The sequence below is a fragment of the Salvelinus fontinalis genome, chromosome 18 (genome assembly GCF_029448725.1).
Source record: "Salvelinus fontinalis isolate EN_2023a chromosome 18, ASM2944872v1, whole genome shotgun sequence".
Classification (NCBI taxonomy): Eukaryota; Metazoa; Chordata; class Actinopteri; order Salmoniformes; family Salmonidae; genus Salvelinus; species Salvelinus fontinalis.
In genome coordinates this window covers 47,995,123-48,006,065 of record NC_074682.1, presented here as the reverse complement: position 1 = coordinate 48,006,065, position 10,943 = coordinate 47,995,123, and the positions used below count along the sequence as shown (strand labels likewise).

General features: G+C 43.4%; 1 protein-coding gene across 1 annotated transcript; it reads left to right on the top strand.

Moving 5' to 3' along the window:
* The first annotated feature begins 7,091 nt into the window (after nucleotides 1-7,091).
* LOC129816046 (GTPase IMAP family member 8) lies at nucleotides 7,092-8,883 on the top strand. The gene is given in 3 exon segments (XM_055870227.1): nucleotides 7,092-7,343; nucleotides 7,573-7,992; nucleotides 8,239-8,883. Coding segments are annotated over 3 exon segments (1,317 nt in total).
* Nucleotides 8,884-10,943: the final 2,060 nt, after the last annotated feature.

Below are 10,943 nucleotides of genomic sequence, written 5' to 3'. Positions count from 1 at the left end.
AAGGAGTAAAGTTGAAGAACAAATGGTAGTAGCAGTAGAGACACCAGATAATATTCTGTGTCAACAGAGGGATCATGTTGCATGTTAAGACGGTGAACTTTGTGATGTTTATTGCTACACAGTCGACCTTCTTAACATGCACAGCGCAAACAGAGAGGAAATCTGGGTAAACAGGCATTGTTTTTGGGACTCAGGGATTTTACAGTAGAGGCATTACAAGGAATCCTGTTGATGAATGCTCCATCTTCACAGGCACCTGAGCCTGTTTAGGGATGTGATTTGAACTGTGGAGTAGGAAGGAGTGGGATGGTTTTTGTATTTTTTGTATAATGTCAGGACCCCCCGTGCATTTGCCCTCTCTCACATTTGTAGGACTGTATGTTGGACTAGCTAGCCTCCATAGTTAGCAAGCTAGAAGATAGCTAGCTAACAAACCAACTAGCTAGCTATGCCAGGTAAATGTTTCTTCAACAATGCTTGGCTACACATGACGAAGTATGAGTTGTAGTTGGCTAAAGTTGAAAAAACATGCAAGATGTGCAGCAAAGATTTCAACATTTCGAACATGGGGGAGGCAGCGCGAACTTGCCACATGAAAGAGAAGAAAAATACCTCAGTGCTGTTGCACGTGACGACGACCTCTACCCTCATCACTAGCTTCTTCAACCCGGGGTCAGCCGCCGTGCCCACCACCTCCTCTGCTACCAAGCAAACATTGATCATGGTATCATGGTAAACAAGAATGAAATGTTAGCTGCCGGAGCATTGTGGGCTCTGAAAGTGGCGAACTCCCACTATTCTTATAAGTCATGTGAAGACACAAGCCTCGTTTTCCCAACCATGTTCCCGGACAGCCAAATTGCATGGAGATTTGCATGCGACGAAAGAAAATGTGCATATCTCAGTACATTTGGGTTCGAACCTTACTTCATTCAAGTCCCTCACAGTCAGAGAGTTGTTCAGACAACGGGCTTATGTAATGCTGTTTGACGAGAGCCTGAACCACCAATTGCAATCAATGCAGATGGGCATGCATGTGAGAATATATCTTTTTTTTAATTGAACCTTTATTTAACTAGGCAAGTAAGTTAATTAAGAACAAATTCTTATTTACAATGACGGCCTAATATTGGATGGAGGAGAGGTGAAAACTAAATACATTTGCTCCAAATTTATCGGACATTCCTCTGCTGTTGATATACTTAGCAAAAGGAATGACATCCTATCCGAGAACTGAAAAAAATAACCTCTGCAACTTTCAATAGATGGGCCCAATGTCAACTGGGCGTTCAACATACTCCAAAAAGACATGTTGAGAGATGTCAACAAATCACTGATTAACATTGGGTCCTGTGGATTGCACATCCTGCAGAACTGCAAAGTTGTTGACTGGGATATAGAACACACACTCTCAAGTCTTTACTGGCTTTTCACAATTGCCCTGCACATAACGAAGACTTTGTAAGAGTCACAGGTTGTAGCACTAGCATGCTACGGTTCTGCGAGCTACGGTTCTATGAGCACCGATGGATAGAAAATGGAAATGTGTCGGACCACGGACCTCTTCTCTGGCCACACATGAAACAGTATGTGAAGATGGTGAGAAAATGAGAACTACCCAATCCAAAGTGTAAGTCTTTTGACGTAGTGAATGACAGCTGTGCGGACCCCCTCTTCCCTGTGAAAGTGGACATCTTCAATGGCGTAGCCAGACAAATCTCCCCCTTCTGGACAAACCCATGCTGCCCTTCCTGGGGGAGGACATGTTCAGAAATGATGAAAGTTAGATAATTATTGATCATTTGACCACATGTTGTATGTGTGATACGATTGATACAGTACTAATAGTGCTTTTAGTCTTCAAAATGCATGGGACAGGAAGGATCATTCCTAGCTCTGTTTAAATACGTTATTTTAGTAATCAAACAATATATTGTGATTATTTGGGCTGTTTTATGGGTACATTAACATTCATGGAATAGAGCCTATACATTTTAACAATCTAGAATCAAAGTTTCCTATCAGAGTTTTAACTAAAGAACATTATTCATTACACTTGTTACTGACAACCATGTGGAGGAGTCCGTGTGTGGTGATTGTTCTGAGAGGGATCAGAGAGTTTTGTGATGGTGCTGCGCTCCAAGCCAACTTCAGAGAGCTTGACCCCAAGACAGATCGGGTGGACACACTGCTGAGGTACCATGGGTAAGGCTGAGGGTACTTGGACGAGCAGAAAAGACTGAAGGAGAGACAGTGAGTGAGTGAGTGAGTGAGTGAGTGAGTGAGTGAGTGAGTGAGTGAGTGAGTGAGTGAGTGAGTGAGTGAGTGAGTGAGTGAGTCAGTGAGTGAGTGAGTGAGTGAGTCAGTGAGTCAGTGAGTGAGTGAGTGAGTGAGTGAGTGAGTGAGTGAGTGAGTGAGTGAGAGAAAGAGAGAAAGAGAGAAAGAGAGAATGTGAGTGGGTTAGACTGAGAGGAGAGAGAGGAGAGAAATAAAGAGTCTTAGAGAGAGAACAGAGAGTGAGATAGAGAGAGATAGTGAGTGAGTGAGTGAGTGTGTTAGAGAGAGAGTGAGTGGGTTAGAGAGAGAGGAGAGAGATAGAGTGTTAGAGAGAAAGGGAGAGAAAGAGAGAGCGTGAGATAGAGAGTGTTAGAGAGAGAGGGAGATAGAGAGTGTGTGTGTTAGAGAGTGTGTGTGTTAGAGAGAGTGTGTGAGAGAGTGAGTGTGTTAGAGAGAGAGTGTGTGAGAAAGTGAGTTTGTTAGAGAGAGTGAGTGTGTTAAAGAGAGAGTGAGTGTGTTAGAGTGTGTGTGTTAGAGAGAGAGTGTGTGTGTTAGAGAGAGAGAGTGTAACCATACACATGGTTAGCAGATGTTAACGCGAGTGTAGTGAAATGCTTGTGCTTCTAGTTCCAACTGTGCAGTGATATCTAACAAGTAATCTAACAATTCCCCAACAACTACCTAATACACACAAATCTAAAGGGGTGAATGAGAATATGTACAGTCGTGGCCAAAAGTTTTGAGAATGACACAAATATAAATTTTAACAAAGTTTGCTGCCTCAGTGTCTTTAGATATTTTTGTCAGATGTTACTATGGAATACTGAAGTATAATTACAAGCATTTCATAAGTGTCAAAGGCTTTTATTGACAATTACATGAAGTTGATGCAAAGAGTCAAAATTTGCAGTGTTGACCCTTATTTTTCAAGACCTCTGCAATCCGCTCTGGCATGCTGTCAATTAACTTCTGGGCCACATCCTGACTGATGGAAGCCCATTTTTGCATAATCAATGCTTGGAGTTTGTCAGAATGTGTGGGTTTTTGTTTGTCCACCTACCTCTTGAGGATTGACCACAAGTTCTCAATGGGATTAAGGTCTGGGGAGTTTCCTGGCCATGGACCCAAAATATCAATGTTTTGTTTCCCGAGCCACTTAGTTATCACTTTTGCCTTATGGCAAGGTGCTCCATCATAATGGAAAAGGCATTGTTCGTCACCAAACTGTTCCTGGATGGTTGGGAGAAGTTGCTCTCGGAGGATGTGTTGGTACCATTCTTTATTCAGGGCTGTGTTCTTAGGCAAAATTGTGAGTGAGCCCACTCCCTTGGCTGAGAAGCAACCCCACACATGAATGGTCTCAGGATGCTTTGCTGTTGGCATGACACAGGACTGATGGTAGCACTCACCCTGTCTTCTCCGGACAAGCTTTTTTCCGGATGCCCCAAACAATCGGAAAGGGGATTCATCAGAAAAAATGACTTTACCCCAGTCCTCAGCAGTCCAATCCATGTACCTTTTGAAGAATATCCGTCTGTCCCTGATGTTTTTCCTGGAGAGAAGTGGCTTCTTTGCTGCCCTTCTTGACACCAGGCCATCCTCCAAAAGTTTTCGCCTCACAGTGCGTGCAGATGCACTCACACCTGCCTGCTGCCATTCCTGAGCAAGCTCTGTACTGGTGGTGCCCCGATCCCGCAGCTGAATCAACTTTAGGAGATGGTCCTGGCGCTTGCTGGACTTTCTTGGGTGCCCTGAAGCCTTCTTCACAACAATTGAACCGCTCTCCTTGAAGTTCTTGATGATCCGATAAATGGTTGATTTAGGTGCAATCTTACTGGCAACAATATCCTTGCCTGTGAAGCCCTTTTTGTGCAAAGCAATGATGATGGCACCTGTTTCCATTCAGGTAACCATGGTTGACAGAGGAAGAACAATGATTCCAAGCACCACCTTCCTTTTTCGAAGCTTCCAGTCTGTTATTCAAACTCAATCAGCATGACAGAGTGATCTCCAGCCTCGTCCTTGTCAACAGTCACACCTGTGTTAACAAGAGAATCACTGACATGATGTCAGCTGGTCCTTTTGTGGCAGGGATGAAATGCAGTGGAAATGTTTTTTTGGGATTCAGTTTATTTGCATGGCAAAGAGGGACTGCAATTAATTGCAATTCATCTGATCACTCTTCATAACATTCTGGAGTATATGCAAATTGCCATCATACAAACTGAGGCCATCATACAAATCATACATATGATATGAGTGATGTAAGATATGTAAACATTATTAAAGTGACATTGTTTAAAGTGACTCGTGATCCATTTATTAAAGTGGCCTGGGATTGGGCCTCAATGTAGGCAGCAGCAGCCTCTCTCAGTTGGTGATGGCTGTTTAACAGTCTGATGGCCTTGAGATGGAAGCTATTTTTCAGTCTCTCTGTCCCAGCTTTGATGCACCTGTACTGACCTGGCCTTCTGGATGGTAGCGGTGTGAACAGGCAGTGGCTCGGGTGGTTGTTGTCCTTGATAAACTTTTTGGCCTTCCTGTAACATCGGGTGCTGTAGGTGTCATGGAGGGCAGGTAGTTTGCCCCTGGTGATGCGTTGTGTAGACGGCACCACCCTCTGGAGAGCCTTGCAGTTGAGGGCGGTGCAGTTGTTGTACCAGGCTGTGATACAGCCTGACAGGATGCTCTCAATTGTGCATCTGTGAAAGTTTGTCAGGGATTTGGGTGACAAGCCAAATCTCTTCAGCCTCCTGAGGTTGAAGCACCACACTGTCTGTGTGGGTGGACCGTTTGAGTTTGCCTGTGATGTGTATGCCAAGGAACTTGAAAACTTTCCACCTTCTCCACTGCTGTCCCTTAGATTTGGTGCTCCCTCTGCTGTTTCCTGAAATCCACAATCATCTCCTTTGTTTTGTTGACATTGAGTGAGAGGTTGTTTTCCTGACACCACACTCCGAGTGCCCTAACCTCCTCCCTGTAGGCTGTCTCGTCGTTGTTAGTAATCAAGTGTAACGGATGTGAAATGGCTAGCCAGTTAGCGGGTACGCGCTAGTAGCGTTTCAATCAGTTACGTCACTTGCTCTGAAACCTATTAGTAGTGTTGCCCCTTGCTCTGCAAGGGCCGTGGCCTTTGTGGAGCGATGGGTAATGATGCTTCGTGGGCGACCGTTGTTGATGTGTGCAGAGGGTCCCTGGTTCACGCCCGTGTCGGGGCGAGGGGACGGTTTAAAGTTATACTGTTACATTGATGCTGTTGACCCGGATCACTGGTTGCTGCGGAAAAAGGAGGAGGTTGAAAGGGGGGTGAGTGTAACGGATGTGAAATGGCTAGCTAGTTAGCGGGTACGCGCTAGTAGCGTTTCAATCAGTTACGTCACTTGCTCTGAAACCTATTAGTAGTGTTGCCCCTTGCTCTGCAAGGGCCGTGGCTTTTGTGGAGCGATGGGTAACGATGCTTCATGGGCGACAGTTGTTGATGTGTGCAGAGGGTCCCTGGTTCGCGCCCGTGTCGGGGCGAGCGGACGGTTTAAAGTTATACTGTTACACAAGCCCACTACTGTTGTGTCGTCTGCAAACTAGAAGATTGAGTTGGAGGCGTGAAAAACCAAAAACCTGCAGACACTAGGCCCTCAGTGGAATGAGTTTGACACCCCTGGTCTAGGAGTATGTCAATGTGTTAGTAGGCGAACGGAGTAGGGTCCTCCCCTTATCCTACGGCGGAAGAGTTTTGATATGTTGTATTGTTGGAGCAGAAAACCATGCATACGTTTAAAAACAATATGGTACTTATCATTTTATCTATAAATGTCTTGCACAACTAACGTAATTTGTTTTGAGCACTTTACACATTTATTTTAGGATCCACCCCAGTAAACATAATGTAACGACCCTGGGTTTATAAGCGCGGAAATCGACTCTGCCGCTAGAGCATGCTTTTGCGGCACAGTCGATAGCGCGCCGGACTTCGGGCTAGGAGGTCGAGGGTTCGAGACCTGCTCCCTGCTGTTTCATTATAATAATTTGCCTAATGATGCACGAGTGGAGAAGGACCATCTAATTTCAGGCAAGTGCATTTCCGTACACATTCACTCTCCTCGCTGACTCTCCTCGATTAACTTGGACCTTTTTTCAAAAGGAGACGAGAGAGGACGCAGAAGGTGAGGAAATCTAATTGAGAAAAGGCCTTAAAGTCATGAAATTCGGTACATAGGTCCTTCTCCTCACAAGGAACACATTTGACCGATAAGGTATAGTCTAGTTTGAATTGTTGTCAGTAATTGGCCCAAGGTTGGGGGGAGACAAGTTTACTGTTGCCTTGTTGTAGGTGTTTATATTGTAAGTACTGAACATGGAATAATAGAGATATTATAGATATTGACTGCCAAAATGCTGTTCTAATAAGATATTGACTGCCAAAATGCTGTTATTAATATAAATGACCAGATATGCATATGTAATGTATAATGATACCCAACTATATTGAAAATAGTAAGTTGACAGAAAAGTCTACTGACAGCAATTATATCATAAATATCAGGGGCCTGATTTGATCATAAATTGTGCATACCGATACGTTGAAATCAACAAGTGTTGTGATTTATATGACTTGGACTTCATGTGAAGCTTATTATTCGCATTGGATTTTGCATGAAAATTTAAAATAAAATAAAAAACATACAGTATTTTTAAAGAACTGAGCTACGCTGAAATTACAAATTTCTATAAATTTGTTCCCAGATAAATGTAAATGCACTGCTGCCCTGAACAAATAAATGGAAAATGAATGCTAACATGATAAAAAAAAAAAAAATATGCTGCCAGGTAACTTTCCCCATCTCTCAGAGCTGCGGATTGTGCTGCTGGGTTCTAGATTCGCTGGGAAGTGTTCAGCAGGAAATGCCATCCTCGGCAGAGATGAGTTTGACCTGGGGAGAGCTGCTCAGTGTGTGAAGAGACGGAGAGAAGTTGCAGGGAGGCAGGTCACTGTGGTCGACACTCCAGGATGGTGGGAAAATTACCCTGTAGAGTCCACTCCTGAGCTGGTTAAACAGGAGATTATGCACATGTAACAGTATAATTTTAGACCGTCCCCTCGCCCCGACACGGGCACGAACCGGGGACCCTCTGCACACATCAACAACGGTCACCCACGAAGCGGCGTTACTCATCGCTCCACAAAAGCCGCGGCCCTTGCAGAGCAAGACTTCTAGATTTCAGAGCAAGTGACGTAACTGATTGAAACGCTACTAGCGCGTACCCGCTAACTAGCTAGCCATTTCACATCCGTTACACACAGTGTGTCTGTGTCCCCCAGGACCCCACACTCTCCTCCATGATTCATTCACAGAGGAACACAGAGAAGCACTAGAGGAACACCTGGAGCTTCTCGGTGAGAGAGTCTGGAGTCACACTATAGTGCTGTTCACCTATGGGAAAAGACTGGGACAAACAACCATTGAGCAGCATATTCAGAGAGAAGGGAGGGCCCTTCAGGGGCTTGTTGAGAAATGTGATAACAGGTATCATGTCCTAAACACTAAGAACAGGGGAGATGTCACAGCGCTGCTGGAGAAGATAGAGAAGATGGTGACAGTAAACAGAGGCCATTATAAGCTAAAGAGAGGGATACTAGAAAAGATTGAAGACAGAAGGAAAGCAGAGGATGAGGGAGTGAAACGGAGACTGATGAAGGTGCAGCAACAGAGAGAGACCATTGGGTATGTTTATCTGAAGTTTTTTACATTTTTGTAAATTTTTGCACATTTTATGGTTATTTAGCTGAAAAACTTACCTATTTTGCTCTGTGTCACAATATACTATAATTTCTGTCACAGTGCTAAGGCCTTACAACATACCCTATGTCTCATGTACATGGCAACAGTCAATGGAATATCAATTTCGCAAACAGTTTATTCCGAACAATGGCCATTTAATTCTGATAGTCATGTATGTCATCACCTAAAAAGTCTGTGTTCTATCTCTCTGCCAGGTGACTCCGTCCATCTCTCAGTGCTGACGATTGTGCGGCTCGGGGCTAGATTATCTGGGAAGAGTTCAGCAGGTAACACCATCCTGGGCAGAAAGGAGTGGCTGAGGGTAGCTGCTCAGTGCTCAAAAGTAGCAGGGAGGCAGCTCACTGTAGTCGACACTCCAGGCTGGTGAGGATATCTCCCCATAGAGTTCACTCCTAGAATGGTTAAACAGGAGATTATGCACAGTGTGTCTCAGTGTCCCCCAGGACCCCACACTCTCCTCCTGGTCATATGGGGGGATGAATCATTCACTGAGAAAGAAAGAAGAGTAATAGAGGAACACCTGGAGCTTCTCAGTGAGACAGTCTGGAGTCACACTATAGTGCTGTTCACCTATGGGGACTGTCTGGGAAACACAGCCATTGAACAGCACATTGAAAGTGAGGGGAAGGCCCTCCAGTGGCTTGTTGAGAAATGTGGAAACAGGTATCATGTTCTTAACAATGTCAATGAGGGTGATGGTACTCAGGTCACAGAGCTGCTGGAGAAGATAGAAGAGATGGTGGCAGGAAACCGTGGAGATGTGTTTCCTGTTTCAGATCAAACAATCTGCACCAATCAGGTAAGCTGACAGTATGAAGTGGCATCCTCCAAACGGTAAGAATAATTCTGACTAAGATGTACAGGGGTCTATGTAGAGTATATTTCTGGGAATCGGACATTTTATAAAAATATGTATAATCTATCCAAAATTCAAATAACACATTTATCCAGCATGAACATTGTCATTTTAATGTTTACTTTATAACCATTGTGATTAGGTTGATCAACACTGGTTCTAATTTAGCTAAATACCACACACTATTCAATGTTCTTGTTTTATTTCACAGTGAGTGGAGATGACAGATCTGACAGCCAGTTTCAAAGAACCTCTGCATATGGCTCCATTGCTGAATCTGAGATAAGCTCAGGATCCACTGGAGGAAATGGACGACTGATGATGCTGACAACCAGGAAAGAGAGCAGAGAGCCATCAGTGGCTTCCTCCTAACAGTAAGCAATAAGCTGGTAACTTCATTTCTATGATCTTATTCTGACTTCCGGTGTCCAACTCCCCATCTTGTTTTGTTGTTCCACAGTGAATGAAGATGACAGACCCATAGCCAGTCTCTGGGAAGCTGTGAATATGGTTCCAGGACATCACTCGTAGAATCTGTGCACAGTGTTTGTATCCAAGAGATAGTTTGACAACTGTCTTTAAACTCATTTAAATTATCAACAGATAAAACTGCCCACCCACATCTCGATGTGTATGGACCTTTCAAGGTACAGTTTGCAATTGGTGAATCCATTTTTGGGACTTTTACATTAATGATATGTAGTCATTGATTCTTGAAGACAGTTTGTTAAATGTGAGCAAACTTTAAAACAATCATTTTGATCTCATGGATGGTCAGTCCTTGCAGCCACAGCTGTTTTTTCATTTTACATTACTCCAACCCCATTCCTCAGCTGCTTACCAAAACGAGTAGCGGGCAGCCTGCACCTTTAAATGTTTTCTGCTATTGTAAGTTGTCTATAGGTCTTGTAGATATTGTTTCTGTAGGGGGAAACATGCAACAGACATTCCCTTTCGAGGACAAATAGTAATGTCAATAAAGCCTATCTATTTTCTATTTTTCTTTTTAAAACAAATAATAATGGCACATGGAATGTTCTTCTCCTAGGAGAATCATTGGGTTGCATGGACAAAAGAAACCAATGGTCTAAGAGCTCTCCAAATATACCCCAATATTGTTGTAGCCAGCTTGAAAGAGATGCAGAAACATTATTTCCAATTGTACTGGTATTACATGGTGACACCTAGCAACCTTGTCAAGAGGTTTGGATCTCTTGGCGTAACAGCTAAGGTGTTGGGTTGACAGCCGCAGGGTCCTGGGTTCAAGCCCCAGTCCGGACTACTACCTTCTGACTTTGCAACATTGGTGTTCGAAGTGGGAAGGCCATCGAGTGTGCTCCAAGGGTACAGGCACAAGGATGTGCTCTATGAAGGAAGGGACCTTAAAAGTTCAGTATTTTACAATTGAATGTTAGATGGTTCCTCACCATGAAAGCAGTCTACTAACCATGACAAACAGTTATTCATGATTAGGTTTTCTTTTAAAGGTTTTGGTTTTTCCATTTATGATTTGAGGTTGGACTTTCGTCCATCTCGTTAGTTGGAAGGTGTTTCACCTGTGCTGGCCGAGGTTTAAGAGTGGCTGGCCCAGTGCTCCAGTTGCCTTGAGATATGTGGAGGGTCAACACCTTTAGTTGGCTCTCCCTATTTGATTTATAGAAAAACATTCCTTTGTCTGATCTTCCCTGTTTTAATTTTGCTCCACTTTTTGGTCTGCTTCCTGTCTTTCAGTTTGGTGTGGGTTTTGTGTGGGTTTTAGTAAAATACTACTTCAGTAAAAGTCTAAAAATATTTGGTTTTAAATATACTTAAGTATCAAAAGTAAAAGTATAAATCATTTCAAATTCCTTATATTAAACAACCCAGTAGTACTTTAAAGTATTTTTACTTAAGTACTTTACACCACTGCTAAAATCCCACTTGTTTCATTTTGGTTGTGGTCAGTGACTTTTTGTTAGTTCACCCTTCTGTTTGAGCAAAAAGTATTTTATATTGTAAATCAGTGTTCTACT